The sequence below is a fragment of the Apium graveolens genome, chromosome 3 (genome assembly GCF_009905375.1).
Source record: "Apium graveolens cultivar Ventura chromosome 3, ASM990537v1, whole genome shotgun sequence".
Classification (NCBI taxonomy): domain Eukaryota; kingdom Viridiplantae; phylum Streptophyta; class Magnoliopsida; order Apiales; family Apiaceae; genus Apium; species Apium graveolens.
Window position 1 is genome coordinate 215,677,939 of NC_133649.1, and position 22,885 is coordinate 215,700,823.

General features: G+C 36.0%; 1 protein-coding gene and 1 non-coding gene across 2 annotated transcripts; both read right to left on the reverse strand.

Moving 5' to 3' along the window:
- Positions 1 to 11,968: 11,968 nt before the first annotated feature.
- On the reverse strand, positions 11,969 to 12,113 carry LOC141716006 (U4 spliceosomal RNA). Its single transcript, XR_012572742.1, has one exon. It is a non-coding gene; the product is annotated as a U4 spliceosomal RNA (small nuclear RNA).
- Positions 12,114 to 17,660: 5,547 nt separating this feature from the next.
- On the reverse strand, positions 17,661 to 21,269 carry LOC141713094 (proteasome subunit alpha type-7). Its single transcript, XM_074516334.1, has 3 exons — positions 20,965 to 21,269; positions 18,680 to 19,094; positions 17,661 to 18,017 (listed from the first exon to the last, which is right to left on the reverse strand). The coding sequence occupies exons 1-3, from the start codon at positions 21,135 to 21,137 to the stop codon at positions 17,856 to 17,858; spliced, it is 750 nt and encodes a 249-aa protein (XP_074372435.1). The 5' UTR covers positions 21,138 to 21,269; the 3' UTR covers positions 17,661 to 17,855.
- Between the last annotated feature and the right edge of the window lie 1,616 nt (positions 21,270 to 22,885).

Genomic DNA, 22,885 nt, shown 5'->3' on the forward strand with positions numbered 1-22,885 from the left:
AATTTTCGGAATTAAAATAATAATTTTAAGAATTTTCAGAAATTAAAAATGAATTTTTATAATAAAAATAAATAGGAAATATGATTTTTAAACATTTTATAAACAGAAATCCAATTTTTGCAAAGTCTGGAAACTACAGGGATCAAACTGCATCGTTTTCAAAAGTTGGGGTACTAAACTGTAATTTTACAACCCGCCGCCGGAAAATAGTCGGGTTCGCCGGAGAACACGTTCCCGGCGTCCTCACCCCACCACAAGCTCCAGATCACATCTACACAACATCAGGAACACAACCATGCAATCAATTCATCCTAACAATCCCTGAGTTGGCCGGAATTTGGCCGTGAAATTTTCCAGTTTCCGGCGAACATCGGAAAACTTCAAAACACAACTCCCTTCTCTACAGACCTCGTTGGTTCATGAGACTTATACGACTAGATTGCAAATTTCACAGAGAACACAATCCACTATAACACAACATCAATCTATCACAGAATAAGAAACCCTCAAATTTCAATTCAGAACATTCATACGGGTTATAAACCCTAATTTTGAAATTCGAAAATTAAACTCAAATTTGAACATGTTATTGAACTCCAAATCAGACGTATGACATATGAAAATCATCAGGAAAACAAGCTCTACAACATGCAATCATCAAATCATACAAACAATCTCCGAACAAAAATTCATATTTTTAATAAAATAAATTTGAAAATAAATAAAATTTTAGAAAAATACCCTTGATTTCTGCAGTGAAATAAAGCTCAGAATCTGATAGAACACCTCAAATCCTTCGTTTTGGTTACTCAAGCTTTAAAAACAGAGATCAGTAACGCCTTCGTTTTGCTGTTTGATTCTTAGAACAGTTTATGTAATTAGGGTTTTTCTCTGAAAATTATATAATTAACTATCTGTAAATGATTTTGATACGAAATAAAATACGGTAAAAGGCTATTTATAATTACGGAAAATTTGTATCCCGTTGGATTATTCCGGATATAAAACAGTACGTTTATCTGTAAAAACTGATCCAAACGGTATCGGTTTTCGGGATAATTATTCAAATTAGTACAATTTGTACTGCGGTCTTGGTCTCAGCGCCTGGTTACACGTATTACGAAGTGATAATTGGGATAGTTTAATAAAAAGCTCCCGTTTATCGAAAATACGGGTTTTATTGATTTACCGAAACGAATATTGTATCGAAAATGTTGCGCCGGGACCCGCGCAGGACATACCGTAAGCCGGATCGAAAAAGTCGGAACATGAAAAATGCTCGGAATATTACAATTAGGTTAGGAAGGAGTTCTCGGAAGAGTTTTGGGTTCCAAAAACGTAACAACGGTTGACGTCGGTTGGTTCCCGTTTTTATAAAATAGATTTTAATTACCCGGAAAAAGATTTTAGAAATTTCATATGATTCTGATAAATCCATAAATCAACATAAAAATAATTAGGAAGATATGACAATTATCTATATTTTATTTTGGACATATAAAAATTAAAATACTCAATTAATATTATTTTTGAATATTCAAGTACAGATAACACTTAACAATTAACTCACAGAATAGATACTGGGCACACATAATAATATCAAAAATAATTACACGATATATTCCGGATATTACATCCTTCCCCCCTTAAAAGGATTCTGTCCTCAGAATCTCCTAAGAAAACAAATGAGGGTACTTTTCTCTCATATCACTTTCTAACTCCCAGGTTGACTCTTCAACCTTTGGGTTTCTCCACAATACTCTTACTAACTTTACCACTTTATTTCTCAATACTTTCTCTCTTGCCTCTAGAATCTCTATCGGACTCTCTACATATGATAAATCTGCCTGAAGCTCTATTGGCTCATATTCTATTACATGCCTGGAGTCTGGATTATATTTCTTGAGCATCGATACATGAAAAACATTGTGAATGTGCTCCATGTGCGGAGGTAACGCCAATTCGTAAGCTACTTTGCCAACGCGCTTTAGGATCTCAAAAGGTCCGACATATCTTGGGTTTAGCTTCCCTTTCTTCCCAAACCTCGTTAGTCCTTTCCACGGTGATACTTTCAATAATACTAAGCTTCCTTCTTCAAATTCCATATCTTTTCTTGACTGGTCTGCATATTTCCTTTGACGATCTTGTACGGCTATTAATCTTTTCTGGATAATTTCAACAACTTCCTTTGTCCGTTGCACCAATTCAGGTCCGAGTATTTTGCGTTCTCCTACTTCGTCCCAATATATTGGAGATCTACATTTGCGTCCATAAAGGGCTTCATAGGGTGGCATTCCAATGCTGGCATGATAACTGTTATTGTAAGCAAACTCTACCAGGGGTAAATGTTCGTCCCAACTTCCTTTGAAATCAATAGCACAAACACGTAACATATCCTCGATTGTCTGGATCGTTCTTTCACTTTGGCCATCCGTTTGGGGGTGATAAGCTGTACTCATATTGAGTCTTGTTCCCAAACATTCTTGAAAACTCTTCCAGAATCTTGAATTAAACCTTGGATCTCGATCAGATACGATAGACACTGGAATTCCATGACGAACTACAATTTCTTTTAGGTACATATGGACCAACTTGTCGAGCGAAAATCTTTCATTTATAGGTAGAAAATGAGCTGACTTGGTAAGTCTATCCACTATAACCCAAATGGCATCATGATTAGCCCTTGTCCTTGGTAATCCAACTATGAAATCCATGATAATATGTTCCCACTTCCATTCTGGAATCTCCAATGGTTGTAGCAATCCGCTTGGTCTCTGATGCTCTGCTTTAACTCTCTGACAGGTATAGCATTTGCTAATCCATTCCGCAATTTCCCTCTTCATATCTGGCCACCAATAATTCTTCTTTAAATCTCTGTACATTTTAGTACTCCCTGGATGGATGGAATATCTTGAACTATGTGCTTCTTGTAAAATTTCATTCTTTAACTCCGTCACTGGTGGAATCCAGATTCTAGATGAAAATCTCAAAATGCCTTGATCATCCTTCTGCGTGCATAATTCTTCACCTACTAAACGATTTATATCTTGATCCATTACATCTTTCTGACATTTCTTTATTTCCTCCAACAACTCCGGCTGGAAAGTCATACTGTACACTTTCGCTTCCTCAGGCTCGCAAACTCTAATCTCCAATTCCAATTTTTGAAATTCTTTATATATCTCTTCAGGTACGGATAACACATTTAACCTTTCCTTCCGACTTAACGCATCTGCTACAACGTTCGCCTTACCGGGATGATAATTAATCGAGCAATCATAATCCTTGATCAATTCTAACCATCTCCTTTGCCTCATATTAAGTTCCTTCTGGGTAAATATATATTTCAAACTTTTGTGATCCGTGAAAATCTCACACTTTTCTCCATACAAATAATGTCTCCAAATCTTCAAAGCGAAAATTATAGCTGCTAACTCCAAATCATGAGTAGGGTACTTCTGTTCGTGTGGTTTCAATTGCCTTGACGCATATGTAATCACCTTGTCGTGTTGCATAAGAACACATTCTAATCCTTTGTAGGAAGCATCGCTATAAATTATGAAATTCCCTTGATCGTCTGGAAGTGACAAAACAGGTGTTGTGATTAATCTCCGCTTCAATTCCTGAAAACTTTCTTCGCACTTGTCATTCCATATAAACTTTTCATTCTTTCGTGTAAGCTTTGTTAATGGTGTGGCAATCCTTGAGAAATTCTGAACGAATCGTCGATAATATCCTGCCAATCCCAAGAAACTTCTTACCTCAGTGGGTGTTCTCGGTCTTTCCCAATTCGTAATTGCCTCGATCTTTGCCGGGTCCACTTTGATCCCTTCGTTACTGACTATGTGTCCTAAGAACTGAACTTCTTGTAGCCAAAACTCACACTTCGACAATTTAGCATATAACTTCTTTTTCCTTAAAATCTCCAAAGTTGTCCTTAAATGTTCCGCATGATCCTCCTCCGTCTTTGAATAGATCAAAATATCGTCTATAAATACTATAACGAACTTATCCAAATATTACTTGAAAATTCTGTTCATCAGGTCCATAAATGCTGCTGGGGCGTTGGTCAATCCAAAAGACATCACTAAAAACTCGTAATGTCCATACCTTGTTCTGAAAGCTGTCTTTGGTATATCTTCTGGTTTGATTTTCAGTTGATGATATCCCGATCTTAAATCAATTTTGGAGAAATACTTGGCTCCCTTCAATTGGTCAAACAAATCATCAATTCTGGGTAACGGATACTTATTCTTAATCGTCAATTTGTTGAGCTCCCTATAGTCGATGCACAGTCTCATGCTTCCATCTTTCTTCTTGATAAATAATACCGGGGCTCCCCACGGGGATACGCTGGGTCTGATTACTCCTTTCTCTAACAATTCCTGCAATTGCTTTGCTAGCTCTTTCATCTCAACAGGCGCCATTCTGTACGGGGCTTTGGATACTGGTTCTGTTCCAGGTGCTAAGTCGATCGCAAATTCAATTTCTCTATCTGGAGGAAGTCCTGGCAATTCGTCGGGAAATACGTCTGGAAATTCATTCACTACTGGGATATCTTCAAGTTTTGCTGGCTCCTGACTTTTGTCAATCACGTATGCTACGAAATGCTCGCATCCTTGCTGTAGTAACTTCTTGGCTTGAATCATCGTTAAGAACCTTTTTACTTGTTTCTGACCCTTGAACGTTACTATTCTTTCGTCTGGCGTTTTCACCATTACTTTCTTATTTCGACAATCTATCTGAGCATCATGCTTAGATAACCAATCCATCCCTAATATCACATCAAATTCTCCTAACTTGAATGGTATCAAATCTACACAAAACTTACTACCAAAAATCTCAACCTCACAATTCTCACAAACTTGATTCACAGCTACACATTCTTGATTTGCTAACTCCACAGTCATTATTTCATTTAAGCACTCAACTGGACAATTTAATTTACTAACAAAATCTTGTGAAACAAACGATCGAGTTGCTCCCGAGTCTATTAACACTTTGGCACATAAAGAATTCACATTAAGCGTACCTGCCACGACATCCGTATCCTGGATAGCATCCTTCACTGACATGTCGAAAACTCTAGCCCTTGGAGTCTCATTTACTGCTGGGGTAGATCCCATAATTCTCAATGCATTACTAACTGGGGCTGGTGTCTTGCAATCCCTGGCCATATGTCCTGGCTTCCCACATTTAAAGCATGTAAATCCAATGACCGGAACTTTCACTGCTGGATTCCGGATAGGTTGATCTTTATTTGCTGGCTCTCTTGCTGGCTGATTTCGGCACTCCCTCGAGTAGTGCCCTTTCTGGTTGCATTTGAAACATACCACATTCAACTTGTTACAAACTCCTCCATGCTTCTTTCCACATACTTGACAATCTGGAAAAGTTAATCTCAACTGATTCGGCGGATTCACATTAGCTGGACGATTGCCCTGGCCTCCGTCTCCTACATTTTGTCTCCTGAAATTAAAATTTCTCCCTGGCTGAAACTTGCCCTTCTTAAAATTTGGAAACTTCCCTGTTTGTGACTGACCCTCACTTCCCTCAACTTTCCTTTTCTTGCTTTCCTTATCTTTCTGGAACATCTCACTCTCTATCTCTGCGATCATAGCTTTCTGTACAACCCCGGCGTAGGTATCCAATTCAAAAATAGCTACCTTCCCCCTGATACATGGCTTCAAGCCTTGCTGGAATCTCTTAGCTTTCTTTCTATCAGTATCAACATACGACGGCACATACCTTGACAATTCCTCAAACTTCCCCTCATAATCTGTTACCGACATATTCCCTTGCTTTAACTCTAAAAACTTCAGCTCCATTTGATCCTGAACAAACTGAGGAAAATATTTTTCTAAAAACAATTCCTTGAACCTTTCCCAACTAATAACATATGTGCCTTCCAATGTCTTCACCATTTCCCACCAATAGGTGGCCTCATTCTTCAGATAGTAACTTGCAAACTCAACCTTCTGTTCCTCTTTCACTTTCACTAAGTAAAATGCCTTTTCTATTTCCTTTAACCAAACATTTGCTTCAATTGGCTCTAAGGAACCCTTGAATTCTGGTGGGTTTATTGCCTGAAAAGTTTTGAAAGTTACCTGGGGATTGGTCTGTCTCTGCTGTTGTTGTGCCAGGTGAACTGTTTGTTGGGCCAAGATTTGAAGAATCTGGGCTATTGCTGGGTCCATGGGTCCTGGGTTCACATTCTGGTTTATATCATTTTGATTGTTATTGTTGTTGTTGTTGGTTTCTTCATTCTGGGTGTTGGTGCGGGTATTTCTTTTGGGAGGCATTTTCTGTAAAGAATCAATCAATTTATTTAGCTTTTGAATCAAATATTTGCATAAAAGAAAAGTTTTGTAAAACAGGAATATCTCTTTTTGAAAACAGTTGTAACTAAGTAAATTGCATGCTTCTTTACAGAATATAAACAGTTATGGAAAACAGGGCACATGGTATCACAGGGTATACTGGTACAATAAATAAGGTAAAGTAAAACAGGTGCGATAAAGTAAATGACAGTGTTGGAAAGGAAAAAGGTACTGATATATATAGATCAAAAGTTTTAGGGTAGTACAAGCGTAAAGACGCTTCGAAAGTAAAAGCAAAAAGGGTACAACAACCTACTCACTAGTCAGCATCGCTAGTCTATAAATACAACTCAAAAGTCTTCTGATACACACTACACACTACTGTCCATACTACATAACCATACAACACTACTCAGTATCTCCATCTCTGAATCTCTGGCTCATGGCAAATCTGGACCTCCTATCTCCTCAAGCTCCTCTAGAACCCACTTATCCCACTCTACTAGGAAATCAGGGGTGATGTCCTCATGTGTAGCCTCAGCAATCCTCACAGCAGCTGCTCTACAAAACGCCTGGAGCCTCTCCCTAAGTCGCCTCTCACCACTCCCCATCTCTCTGGTACGTATGATATGCAATAATTCCTGGATCTGACCCTGTAGGAATCGCTGCTCCATAAGGCAAGCCTCAAACTGATGATATGGGATAGGATAAGAAGAGAACTGGAAAGGTACTCCTGTGACTGAATGACTAGTAAAGCCTGAATCAGCAGGTGGGGGTCCTCTGACAGGTGGCCTCATGCCTGGGGGTGGAATAGCCTGCAGTGGTACGGGCTGCAACACCGGTGGAGGTAGAATAGCCAATGCTGGTGGAATCACAGGACGTGGATCTGATGCTGGTGCTCCAACTAAAGGCTCTGAGTGATCAGCTGATACGGGAATAAAAGAGTCGGCCATCTCTGCTATCTGAAATTATATCGTAATATAAGAATCTCGTACCATAACGCAATTTACGCTAATACCTGATATACCGAAACACTCAACCTCTCAACGTTCTATCATCCTATGCCTTACTTCTAATCCTAACCTTCTACCCATTCCCGTTAACCTAGGCTTGTGTCAGTGACTTATAACCTGTAGCTCTGATACCAAACCTGTGGCGCCCTCCAAACCCGGGTCAAAATTTTGGGGTCCACACACACACCTTAATTATAACCTGCTTATAACAATAATAAAGATAATAATAATATATACAATGACCCTACTTACCAACCACCACGGACCGCAACAGGTTAAAGTATGCACACAAGCCAAACACACTAATATATTACAAACCGTTCAAATCCCAACTATTTCAAATTCAAACTGAGTATTAAACATTATTACAAACTTTTACAAACTTAAATTATTCCAAAAGAAGCCTACTAGCTCAGCTTTCTCAACCTGAACCCCTAGCTCTCGCGCTGGACTGGGGATCCTCTTTACCAATTGGTTCCTTTTTAACTGGAAAATAAATATAAATAACATTGCACAAATGAGCTAACTAGCTCAGCAAGTCACAATGACAAAACTGAGAATAATGATCCTCAGGTGAATATGGCTATGATATCAAGTGAACAATGGATTATGATTTAGAATTGGATATTATACTTTTAATTTAAAACCAAGGTTAGGCTGCTGATCAGTCACGCACTAACCCCGAGCAAGGCACACAGCATTGCTCTAACTACTGGATCCAAGGCACACATTGGCCTAACTTGACCATTATATGGTCTGACCACGAATCTGGTCCACAATTTTATAAAAACAATCCAATTCTAGCATAATAACATAATATGTAAATATAAACAATAACCGAAATCATTAACAACAATAAATGTTTAACAATGAAAGAGTTTCAATCCTTGTAAGGATCAACAAGGTACTTTCAAAGCTTGAATGCTGGGTAATGAAAGAATTGGATAACAAAGGAAACAACGTTTCAGGGTTTCAAGAATTTGGTCTTTCAAAGCATAAGATATCATGGATTGAGTATATAATAATTCAGTTCAGTTTCTGGTATTTAGTTTGTATATATTTGTGGAGTAGTATCGTAGATTTGTGGTTCGTGTTTGGGTATACAATAATCAATGGCTTAGAAAGAATATGGTTCATAGCTCAAGAACAATAACTGAAATCAGGATTTAGGTTTCCGTGCTTCATAGCTTGCAATGTCAACAAGACTATCAAGAATTACAATATCTCGAGAAAGTTCAGAACACTTGCCTGATATTAGCTTACTATCCTGCACTTGCTTCCAATCACAATCGTCTTACTCCTCAACTACCTGTTTCCCTTTCCTACGCCTTGCCTCTTCTGCTCACATATCATAAGCATCTATCAATCATCAACTCACAGGATTCTATTCAACACATACTTCTATCTACCCTTCGTTTTACCCAAATCCAATTAACGGATTGAAATCTATGCAATAACCAAGTAAACACCGAATATATAGACCGATAGTCAAACAACAGGTCACGTATAACACATAATACATCACATAATCAATGACATATCATCTATAAAGAAGTCTCGGGTCATAAATATGCTTTCGGGTATTTAAAATGATTTTTAAAACATTTTTCGGAATTAAAACGGGTCGTTGGATCAATTTCGGGTTAATAAACAGGGTTCGGTTGGCTCATTCTGGCTCCGAAATAATTTTAGAATAATTATTGAGCCTTGGAAATAATTTAAAATAATATTTTAAAGCTCGAAACTATTTTTCAGAATTTTTAAATCATTTTTAAATAATTAAATCTAATTAAATAACTAATTAAAATCAATTAATAATTAATTAAATCAATTAATCAATTAATTTTTGAATTAATTGACCAATTAATCAATTATAAATTAACTGAAATTAATTAACTAATTAATTCAGATTTATTTGTGAATTAAAAATAATTTTCAGAATTAAAATAATAATTTTCAGAATTTTCAGAAATTAAAAATGAATTTTTATAATAAAAATAAATAGGAAATATGATTTTTAAATATTTTATAAACAGAAATCCAATTTTTGCAAAGTCTGGAAACTACAGGGACCAAACTGCATCGTTTTCAAAAGTTGGGGTACTAAACTGTAATTTTACACCCCGCCGCCGGAAAATAGTCGGGTTCGCCGGAGAACACGTTCCCGGCGTCCTCACCCCACCACAAGCTCCAGATCACATCTACACAACATCAGGAACACAACCATGCAATCAATTCATCCTAACAATCCCTGAGTTGGCCGGAATTTGGCCGTGAAATTTTCTAGTTTCCGGCGAACATCGGAAAACTTCAAAACACAACTCCCTTCTCTACAGACTTCGTTGGTTCATGAGACTTATACGACTAGATTGCAAATTTCACAGAGAACACAATCCACTATAATACAACATCAATCTATCACAGAATAAGAAACCCCCAAATTTCAATTAAGAACATTCATACGGGTTATAAACCCTAATTTTGAAATTCGAAAATTAAACTCAAATTTGAACATGTTATTGAACTCCAAATCAGACGTATGACATATGAAAATCATCAGGAAAACAAGCTCTACAACATGCAATCATCAAATCGTACAAACAATCATCCGAACAAAAATTCATATTTTTAATAAAATAAATTCGAAAATAAATAAATTTTTAGAAAAATACCCTTGATTTCTGCAGTGAAATAAAGCTCAGAATCTGATAGAACACCTCAAATCCTTCGTTTTGGTTACTCAAGCTTTAAAAACAGAGATCGGTAACGCCTTCGTTTTGCTGTTTGATTCTTAGAACAGTTTATGTAATTAGGGTTTTTCTCTGAAAATTATATAATTAACTATCTGTAAATGATTTTGATACGAAATAAAATACGGTAAAAGGCTATTTATAATTACGGAAAATTTGTATCCCGTTGGATCATTCCGGATATAAAATAGTACGTTTATCTGTAAAAACTGATCCAAACGGTATCGGTTTTCGGGATAATTATTCAAATTAGTACAATTTGTACTGCGGTCTTGGTCTCAGCGCCTGGTTACACGTATTACGAAGTGATAATTGGGATAGTTTAATAAAAAGCTCCCGTTTATCGAAAATACGGGTTTTATTGATTTACCGAAATGAATATTGTATCGAAAATGTTGCGCCGAGACCCGCGCAGGACAAACCGTAAGCCGGATCGAAAAAGTCGGAACATGAAAAATGCTTGGAATATTACAATTAGGTTAGGAAGGAGTTCTTGGAAGAGTTTCGGGTTCCAAAAATGTAACAACGGTTGACGTCGGTTGGTTCCCGTTTTTATAAAATAGATTTTAATTACCCGGAAAAAGATTTTAGAAATTTCATATGATTCTGATAAATCCATAAATCAACATAAAAATAATTATGAAGATATGACAATTATCTATATTTTATTTTGGACATATAAAAATTAAAATACTCAATTAATATTATTTTTGAATATTCAAGTACATATAACACTTAACAATTAACTCACAGAATAGATACTGGGCACACATAATAATATCAAAAATAATTACACGATATATCCCGGATATTACAGCTGTTGCCCGTGATTGAGAGATTCACCGCGATTTGTCACTGTGTGTGGAGAAGCTAAAGTGATAAAAAGGAAATGAAACCCACAAATGGGCTTATATAGGCGCCTAAAATGAATTTAGAGCAACGACGTTTGGGGTTTTTTGAAATAAACGTCCCAGATCAAAACAGTTGGCATTCAACGGCTGAGATTGAGTCATGAAACGACATGCCACCAGCTGTCATCAATGCACTGCAAGTCCCCATAAGATTGCCACGTGTACGACCGAAGATCGAGGCGGGACTGAAGCGATCACCCTAGGGTTCCTTCATGCCCATATGGGCCGAGACCGGTGTCCGTCGGCCGGCCCGAAGGCCCAGTCGAAGGACAGGGACATGTTGGTTATAGGCCCAATAAGGCCCATTGAAGGAAGGCCCATTAAGCGGTTGTGCTACTGGACTGTAGGACCTCCAGACCCGCATCGCCAAGGCCCATGGAAGCCCAGGCCGAGGCCTGCTACTCGCGGACCGTTGGACAACACAAGGGACATAACGCCCCCTTTTCACTTCCTCATTAATGATTGGTAACGGAAGAACATTCATGGCGTGATTGGGTATAAAAACCCTTGTGAAGTAAGATAAAAGGAATAGACACACTCTCAACATTTTACTTCTCTTGTATTACTACCCTAATTTTACAGCCAGATTCTGATTCTCACACCGAAGGTGAATCGGGGGTCCAAACCCTCGCATTCTCTTCACTTTCAGGTACGGCCGAAGCCATCTTCAATCCAGCCGAAGTCTGTTCATACCACCGAAAGGATCTGGGCATAACAGTTGGTATGGTTGATTGATTTACAGGTTTGGAAGTTTTATCTATCTCCTCTCTCTTTAAGGGTAAAAAGTTAACAAGCCGTTTACACTGCAAAATATTTCAACCATACTGTTATAGTTGTTTTCTAGATGAATTATGTCATCAATTTGCCAACTTCTATATTGCGCATTTGTTGGAATTTACATGTTAATAGAATATAAATTTGTTCAATTCAAAAAAAAAATTGAATTGTAGGGCTTTACCCTTGTTAGAGGGAGACCCTTCCATGGGTGCAGAAATTCTCGATGGATGGCACAAGGCAAAGCCAAGACCAAGAAGGGGGTTTGGAAATAGTTTTCAACCAGCAATTGACGCGCCTCGGTTAGTACCTCACTAGCTGCATCATTGCCCCAAGCGTAAAGATAAACTTTGTCTTTCTTTGCTTTCTTGGGTTTCCTGCATTCTGTAGCAAAATGGACTAATTCATCATATTTGAAGCACCTTATCTGAGATCTATCAACAGATCCAGTTTTGTAGCCATTCTTACTGTCAGAAGTGTACTTCCATTTTCCTTTCCAGCTACTGTCTTTGTTAAAAGACTGTCCTTTACCCTTGAAGTATATTGGCTTCTTTACTCTAATGTTAGAGAATTTTCTAGCCAAATAGGCCATTAACTGATCTAGCTCATCGAGTTCATCAAGAGTGTAGAACTCATCTTCTTCCAATTCCAGAATGACTTGTTCCTGTGAATCATTTGCTCTTTGCTCACTTATTGAGGCAGCTGGAGTTTGAGATCTTGGCTCATCATTTGATGTTTGGCTTTCATTGACAATTAAAGCACTTGAGCCATCTACAACATGTCCTTGACCAGATCTCAATGATTTCCTTTGGATCATTTCTAGTTCATATGTTTTGAGAATTCCATATAAAACTTCCAGTGTTATTCTGCTCAAGTCTCTCCCTTCTCTGATTGCTGAGATTTTCTGTTTCAAATGATCAGGGAGAGTAAGCAGGAACTTCAAGTTCACCTCTTCAGCTTCATAGAATTTGTCATGAAGCTGCAAGTCATTTATTAGCTTGTTGAACCTTTCAAACACATCTGTTATACTTTCCTTTGGCTTGGCCATGAAACCATCATACTGTGAAATCAGTATCCTTCTTTGATTTGATCTAACTTCCTCAGTTACCTCACAGAGTGTTTCAATTTTTTCCCATATTTGTTTGGCAGTGCCACAGTTGACAATGTTATTGTACATCACATTGTCAAGTGATTCAATCAATCTCAATTGCAAGCCACTATCCAGGGAAACTTTCTCCTTTTCAGACTCAGGATACTCAGAAGCATCTTTTGGAACATAATGAGCTGGAATGACCATATCACCATCTGTTGATTCTTCAACTCTAACCATAGGAATGAAGGGCCCATTTTTGAGTATCTGAATATAGAGTGGATTGGCCATCCTGATAAACAGCAACATTTTTTTTTCCAAATAGTGTAGTTAGTTTTGTCAAATGTAGGAATTTTGATGCTACTGATTTTCTGTGTATTCATTCTTCCAAGATCTTGAATCTGTTTACTTTCAGATTTTGCTCTAATACCACTTGTTAGGAAATGAATAACACACATAGGGGGTGAATGTGTTTTACTGTTTTTAAGCTTTTCTTGAATCTATTATGGTTTAACAAATAAATTAAATCTTGTAGTGAAAGTGTGTTCATGCAGAAATTAAACTTGTGAGAATAAAGAACACAGATCTTCAAAATTTACTTAATTTTATATTAAAATTAAGAATGTTTTGCTACAAAATTTCTAGGCTCATTGTTGATAAAGAGTTTAGCTTCTCCTTGAGAGTGTTACAAGATTTTCTATCTAAATTGTTACAACTGACTAAAGGACCAGTTTTAACTTTATAATTCAGTTAACTGTTGGTTTATATAGTGTACAATAAGACATGCTATTAGTTTTAGTAAATACTCACTTGTCATTTTTATTTATAGAAAAGTATATCTTCTGTTTCCGGCTTAGCATATTTTAGCATCATGTGTTAACTTTGATCTTCCTTTGTCAGTTAATCTTCACCATTGATCTTGCACATCCTTCAAGTTGCTTTTTGTAGACTTGTCAATCTAGCTGTTTGGATTGTTTGTTGATTGTTAATCTTGAATATTGAACTGATCTGCAATTTTGTACTTTGAGATTTTACCTCGAGATCTCCATTTGGTCTATAGAGAACTTGACATCTCGATAAGTATATTTGCTTATCGAGATCTCTAATACTCCATAGTGAATTTGAGTTATAGAGGTCTCAGAGATCTCGAATGAGACTTTGGCTTGTCGAGATCTCTCAGCTTCATATCTTCACTTTGACTTGTCGACAACTTAGAGTTCTCTAGTGAATTTTGACTTATCGATATCTCTGAGTTCTCTAGTGGACTTTGACTTATCGATAACTCAGAGTTCTCTAATGAATGTAGACTTGTCGATAACTCTGAGTTCTCTAGTGAGGAAATGACTTGTCGATATCTCCAAACTTCATGTCTTCAATTGACTTGTCGATATCTCTCGGAGTTCAACTGGTAGCTTTCCTGACTTCTCAATAAGTCATTTGGATTTCTCGAATGACTTCTCTGTAACACTAAATCTGTGATTTGTAGAGATCTTGACTTAAACTATTTTTATCTAAACAGGTTTATTTAACTCCAAACTCTTCAAAATTCTTGTAAGACATGATCATCTTGATCTTCTTCTAGATAGAATCCTTAGGCTTGCCACTGTTTAAAGAAAAAGACTCCAGTCTGCTCCTTTGCATTTTTAGTGACTTTAAAATGTTACAAGTACAAAATACAAATTAAGATAATAATACAACTTACTTAGGGTTGACAAATTATCTTAGTCTTGTTAAGGTACACAACATTGGGGACCCCTTTTTATATTACTCCAGGGTTTATTCAGTAATCCTGGATGATTCGGATTTAAAATAAGCCTTCATTGCCATGGTCACCTTTGTGAAGGGAAAAGATGCTAGCCTTTGCCTATATAGGATGCCCAAATCAACGAGAGATGTCCCTGTGATTTGTTAAGGCATCTATCTATTATAGTTATATAAATTATTTTTAAATTTTTTTGAATAAATATTAAATGTTTAAATTTGTATTAAAAAAAGAAATTTTTTAAAATAAATTATATAATCATATTAGATAAGAATCTTAAAATGGGTGTCTGAAAATTTCAAATGTTAACAACTCGACGGAGAGAGTATCTTTTTAGAAAATAAAAAAAAAAAAGGCCTGAAGAGAAAGTCCAATCAGAGAAAGTTTTGCAGAGTCTTTTAAACAATCCTTATACAGCTGATTAACAGAAAGGCGAGAAAGACAATATTGGAGTACTAAAGATAAGGGAATAATAATAATAATAATAAGTATCCCTTATTATCACATAATATGTCTCTAATTTCCATTCACTCCTAATTTCCTTGAGATTTCGCCCGTTTTTAGCAAGAAAATGAGCCTCTTCACATATTTTCATATCAAAGTGCATAACTGAAAAAATGAAGGAAATATTTATCGTCTGAGACGTACGTTTCTAACAATAAATATTCTATCGCCAGTAGGAATGGGTGCATAATATTACTCTCTTGCCTTGTACTGACTTGTTTGATCGAAGATTGTTGATGAAGAATGAAAAATGAATCCATCTTGTTAATCTTTTGAATTTTGACTTTGGCCTAGGCCTTGTCAACTTATGTTGTTACTTTTTATGGTTCGCTAAGCCACACCCGGACCAGATAATTTTATAATTATATAATTCTTCTATATATAATTAAATTATATAACATTACTAAAGTAAATATAATTTTTAAGATCTAATTTATTAATTGTAGTAATTATGAGAGAAAAAATTAATAAAGTTAATGATTCAACCGTTTAAAACAGTAATTAAAGTTTATGAATTTAAGATCATAATTAAAGTTTACAGGGGATAATAAAATTAAATATGCTTACAAGTTACAACCTGGTATGAACTGTATAAGACAAAAAAAAAGTGAAAGTGATTTTAATCCTAAATCGTGTGATTAAATAGCAGTTTGTGCGATAATCCTAACTGTGATTTTTTGGATGCGAAGATGGGCGATAATCCAAACTTTATGTGGCGAAGTATCTTAGCTGAGTGTTAGAAAGGGATGTAGGAAAAGAATTGGGAATGGGAAGGATACTTTTGTGTGGAAAGTGCCATGGTTACCGTGTGCAATGCCTCAGGAATTGGAGAATATCACAGTCCAAGGTTTGATGGAAGTGAACACAAGGGCCTGGGATCGTCAAGTCATACATGATATTGTTAACAATAGAGATGAGGAGTTGATTCTCAAAATTCCTCTACCTGTTGGAGATAGAAATGATACATGGTTTTGGTATCTGGAGACCGAAGGGAACTTTACTGTAAAAAGTGTCTATCGGATGTTACAAGGAGAACATGCTCTACCACACAAACGATTCTGGAACAAGGTATGGTCGCTTAAATTACCAGGTAAAGTTACTAATTTCTTGTGGAGAGTCAGTCGATCATGGCTTCCAACAGCTGCAGCTTTGGCTGAAAAGAGAGTACAGATAGATACTTGCTGTCAATGGTGTTTACAAGCTGTAGAAATTGCAGTTCATGTGCTGTTTGAATGCTCGTTTGCAAAATCTGTTTGGACATACAGGTGATACGGTGTTTAAAGTTTTGAGCAGAGTTTTTGATAGATATAATGAGGAACAGATTGTGCAAGTGGTAATGATGTGTTGGAGTATTTGGAACCGAAGGAACAACTGGGTATGAGATAGAGTGAATATGTCGTCGTTTGGAGTCCAAGCACAGGCCAGGAATTTGTTATATGACTGGAGAAAGATGTTGCAGGATAAACAAAAGAACAACATAGTAGTACAGTTAAGTTCTCGAACATGGAGTCCACCACCACTAGGATATGTCAAAGTAAATCTTGATATATGGGAGTGGGTGCTGTGATTCGAGATGAACATGGGTGTTTTTTGCGGAGCCGAGGCTCTAAGTCTACAGGAAGCTTTGTCTTGGGCTTTACAGGCAGGGTACACAAAGTGTGTATTTGAAACAGATGCAAAATTGCTGGTAGATGCGTGCAGTGGGAATAAAGGCAGAAGCTATTTTCATAGTATTGTTAATGAGTGTGTAGATTTGTTTAAGCACTTTTGTGATGTGCTAGTTCGGTTTGTTCATAGATCTGCGAATGAAGTAGCTCACGTGAGCGACTCATTTCATGTCAGATACCCAGGAGTGGGTTGATACTGCTCCTGATTTCTTGTTGGATGCTTTAAGTTTTGATTCTATTTAATGAAAGCAAGTACTTTACTTCAAAAAAAAAATAACAATTTGTGCGTTAGGCTGTAAATCATGTCAATTCTTTTCTTCTTTAGATTTGGTTGAGTACAAAATCTGCCAATAACAACTTATTAACCCGAATTGAATTTACATTTAACTTAGACTTGAAATATTCGTGACAAGGTCATGTTCGACTTGTTTATTGACAAGTCAACTTTGAATATCACCAGAAAGCATTACTCTGCTAGTTCGTTTACTGCCGATCTGTGTCCTGTTATATTATAATTTAGGTTCAATGATGTCATGTCATATTATATTTTGAAGTCTTTGATAATTGAACATTGTGATCTCTTGAGTAAACTATTTTATTTTATACGTATTATAGTGGCAAAAAATCAATAGTATTAATTATTTTGATTCAGAAAAATATAGACCTTCTGAATACAAAAAGTAACAATTTTCTGGAGTTTTGCAGTGTCTAATGTCTATGCCCAAAAGTGAAGTATTAAGTTGAGGGTTGATTCATCCAATACATATATCACACTCTAGGTAGGTACTTCTAAATAAACAGCTACTCCCTCTTTTTTAGTTTTTTATAAGCTATATATATATAACAAATGACATCACACCAATGATAAATTGGTAGAAATTAGATCATCCTTTAGACCCCAAATCTTTTGATATCATCATTTTCCTGCAATACAGGCAACTAATTTGCAAGCTTCATACTAGTCCAACACTTAAAACATAACACAAGCCCCAACACATAATGTCATAAGTTCAGGATACATGTTCAAAATGAAATGTCCAATGAAAGGGAAATTAAAAGTAGACTCAAGTCTCCCTGGAAGGGCCCTTCTTTGCAGCCTCTGCAGCCTCCTTCTCAGCTTCAATCTCTGCCACAATGGTGTCAATTTCAGCTTCATCAAGCTGACGAAGACCCTTATCCCTTGTCATTACTGCAACTTCTATGTTTTTTCCTCCACTCTCAACAACCTAGATTCGAAATCAAAGAGGCATTATTGGTTTAATGATGTCAAGAAGCTTGACATTAAAAACAGTACATGTACTTATATTGCAAACTGGTTACTAATTAATTATACATCTCAAAATAACAGACAAATGTTGATGAGAATAACTACACGGTCCAAGTAGAAAACAATAATTTCAATATACAATAATACCACTCGTATACCTAACTTACAACAAATATCACCAATAATTACATTGGGGGTGACTGTAATGTGCCAACACTTTACTCTACTCCCACCAATTATACCACATTTTATGACTTGTCCAATACTTGGTTAGTTGATATTTAAACATAATCTCGCTACTTTTTAAAAATTTAAAAGCAGCTTGTTAATGATTTCAATTGCAATTACAGCATTGGCAGCTCTTTTGGAAGATGAAAACTTTAATTAGATATACAAAGCGATAAATGAAAAAGATTTTAGCGTCACCCTTGAACCATTCTTGGCATCTGTGTTTGCACCAGCTATAGCATAAATAGAGAAATATTAATTGTCAAGTGCATATTACAGCAATGTACCACCAGCATTCTTAAAAAAAAGTGTAGGTGATAAGAATGCAGACAAATTTTATAAAGGCGATGAGCATTTGTATTTTAAAATGGAATGCAGGCATCATATACTTACTTCGAGTAGTGCACGGATAGCAAGTTTTAAGGTTTCTTGACCAGACGTCTCCGTATAATTCTTTTCCAAAAATTCTCTCATCGAGTTCGAGTTTCTGCCAGTAGCATTAGCTTTCCAAGCTGAAAAGGTTCCCGAAGGATCAGTCTGGTACAGTGCTGGGACACCAGTGTGTGGGTCAAATCCAACAATTAAAGTTGAAAGACCAAATGGCCTAACACCACCACTTTGAGTATACTTTTGCTGAAGACCAGCTATGTAACGGGTGATATACTCCACAGTAACTGGATCTTCAACAGTAAGCTTATGGCTTTGGCATTCAATACGTGCCCGGTTGATAAGAACTCGAGCATCAGCTTTAAGCCCAGCACATGCCAAAGCAATGTGATCATCCAAATTTACAATCTTCCTAACGGATCTGCAACAACAAGGATACAAAAGTAGCCAAGAAAAGAAAATGTTTAAAATGTCAGACGTAGATGTAATTAATTGCAAGAAAAATTTAGCTCCTACAGTATCATCCAGTTTTTTTGGCTAAATAACTCCGTACACTGTTTTGTCTGTGCTTGTGAAATTCCAATTTAGCAATTCCTTAAACAAAGCACGAAAAGCTTGCATATTTACATAAAACTATTTTATCTGTATTACACTTCAAAGTATAGTTTGCCTGAACTCTGCACGCATATGCTCATATGTCTCCTTAGTATAGTAGGACCTCTCCATTGGGATAAATGAAGCTGCTCATAAGCAGTTTCCAGAAATTATTTTCCAGTGTATGTTGCACGGACTTGAATAAGGCATTTGATGTGCATTAATAATCTTATACCCTGACATTTCTGCTCATATCACATTGCATATGTCATCTCGAAGTGAATATTAATTAAAGAGGTTCATGATACTCGAAATATGATGGTTACATTTACTTATGTGAGCTTTAGGAAGCTGAATAATCACATACATTTCAGTTATATAGTTATTTTCATTGATAAGTAATGGGGGAAAAAAGAAGATGAAGCATGCCTAATAAGCTTCCGAAAATTCAAAATAAGAGGGGTAATATTCGTTTTTATGAAGTCAAATTACAACTCCAAAATAAGTTACGAAGTTACTGAAACTAACACACACCCTAACTTTGTTCCTCTTTTGTTTTCCTTATTGGGCAGACAAAAATTAACTAGTTTTATATACAAAGTTGTTTTCATGGAGCAATAACAGTATTAGTGTTTCGAGAAAAAAGAAGAAATTACTCCAGTTTTCCTCAGCCCCTGCCAAAATGCTAAATGTTACTAAAAGTTCTTTTTCTAATTGCTCCTGAATTCAGGATTTAAAGCAAAGAAACTGAGCTCAAAAGCCCCTACATATGAAAAATGTAGAGTTGTTTTAAGACGGTCAAAAAAAAAAAAATCAATATAGAACAAACTAATAACTTGTTAGTTATTATCTATTTTTAGACCTTTATTTGTCCCAAATAAGTATATGTTAAAATTAAAACTGAATGTTTTAGAATCAGAAAAAAACAAAGTCAATATTCTACTTTTGTTTTTAACCGCTTGGGCCGTCAAACTGGGCCAACATTTTCAAGCATCTTGTCTACATATCCCAGCCCATAAAACAACCCAAATCAGACCAAACTACAAAAAAGACCAACAGAAATAGAAACTCATTCAATTTACATTCAGTTTTATCAATTTTTACAAAAATAGAACAAAGCCAACAATGGTGGATATGAGTGTCAGCATCGAACTTCCCGTCAATAACTCTATGTTAAAATCAAAACTGAATTATTTTATCTTCAGACTAGGCTGACATATTATTAACATCAACAGGAACCATTCATTTGTAACATGAAAAAATTAGAAAGAACCCCCCAAATATTTGACAATAGTACAATGCAAGGATAAAGGACTCCCAAACCCTGTTTAAGCTTAATCTTTACCCTTTAATGCCAAATTTCATATAAAGAAAATTATTTTCATATTTAGTAGGTTCCGATCTTATAGTAGTCCACTCGTGCAAATGAATGTCAATAACATAGAATCCATTAGGCGTAATCGTAACTCAATTCAAGCACAACAACTAATTAAATAGCCCAGTCGCCTAGGTCTAAAATTACAATTACAGTATACTAACTATCATCTATCGAAAAAGCCGAGGTTCTCAACAAGTAACATAAACACATTATACTATTATAAACCCTAATTCCCCAATTGAACATATAAATGAAAGTACATATAAAAAGAAAAGGATATAAATATAATTAAATCAGGATGCATATAAATAGAGAATACCTAGAGTCTTGAAGTTTGACGGTGGATTTTTTCTCAACACCGAGAACGATAGTATCGGTACCTCTAACACCGACGGCTGCGTTACCTTTACGGACAGCTTCGAGAGCGTATTCGACTTGAAATAGATGACCGTCCGGTGAGAAGACGGTAATTGCTCTGTCGTATCGTGCCATCTCTCCCGCTTTGATCTACTTGGAATGTTTTTCTCTGTGTTTGTGTGAGTTTGTTGAGAGAGATTCAGAGAGAAAGAAAGAGACTATAAAGAGTTGGAGAGAGAGATCTCGTCTTAGGCAACAAGCCAACTCCCTCTGTCTATATTTTTGTTTTTTTCTGGTTATTCCATATTTACATTTTACACCTATAAATATTTAAAATTTAACTTCATTTTTGACTTAATTGCATGAAGATGGGCTCTGTTATAATATTTTTTTTGCACAAAATTAGTTGTGTTTTAATAATAGGCAACCGCATAATTCTTTTTTAATTTTTTTAACACACGGTTGCATTCCGTTAGTTGCATCTAACAGACATTACATATTCTCATTTTTTAAATTAAGCAGAGGGCTAAATTGGTAAAATCATATTTTTATACACATAACCCATGTATTATTGTCACATAGATCATATTATTTTCCTCCAATATTACTCTCCCAATTCCCCCAATCCGCTCAGAAAAAACCCTAAATCTAACTGTTACTGGAATAAGATGAAAGAGGTACAAATGGCATTATACTTATTTTGGGAGTATAGCTTTAGCTTTGTCTTATACATATATTTGTGTGTCATATATTGTTGTTAAGTGTCGTGTTAGGTCCAAAAGGTACATACAGAGGGTGGTGAATGTATGTTTTCCGTTTTCTAAAATTAATTGCAGCTTAAATAAAACTCGAATACGAAATACACAAACACAAGGAGATTCACATAATAATTCTTGTTATTAAGAAATTAAACAGTAAAGGGTTGCTTATAACTCCGAATATAAATTATTCGAAGCAACAAATATAGAGAGAACCAAAAACAATAACTATAAATCTAGGGTTCTATCTATCACTCTAAGAATTTAAAACTCTTATCAAAAGGTATTAAATACAATCAAGGGAGCTTTAAATAATGAGTGTTACAAGTTTATAAGGTTTTAATTGGTGTGGAACAAAATTGGACATGACCTCCCCTTGTTAAATTGAGCATTTAAGAAAATGCTGAAAATTTTTTGCAAGAGCTTCGCACTGTTGAAAATGGAGGAGATACAGATTCAATTTGCTGCTGATTGATTATATAGAGTGGTAGGCTGGAGAGAGAAGGGGACACGTAGCACAACCAGGACCAAGCAAATTAAATTGACAACTTTCAAAATAATTGTTTAAATCCAAGTTGCGACATGTATTTGAATGTAACTGGCGATTTGACTTGTAAACTTGCGACTGAATTTTGTGGCTTCAACTTGCGACTAAAAAATAGAAGGTTGCCTTATTTTAATTCATCTAACCGGCGACTGTATGCTCAACCACGAGTTGCGACTGTCGACTTGATTCAGCAACTTGCGACGTATAAAATAAATATGTTATTGTTTTCTTTCTAGGAAGGCAGTGAACTTCTTTTGCTTTATTCGAATTAATATAACAAAGCTGCCAGGAGGGGGTTTTGTGCGCCACGCGCCGAGAAAGAAGCAGGATTGGACGGGATTTGCACCACGTGCGCGTTGATGTGCAGGACAGCAAAACAGAACCTGCCAAACTGAATTTGTTCATTTGATTTCTTTGAATTCCAATAAACTAATAAGAAGCCAGGGGTCCCGCCTCCTGCTTGGTAATTCAACTGAGAAACACAAAATCACAGGTTGCCAATTTGGTTAATTAAAATAAATAAATAAAATAAATAAATTAAATATTTGGTTAATTAAAATAAATAAATAAATGAGTAA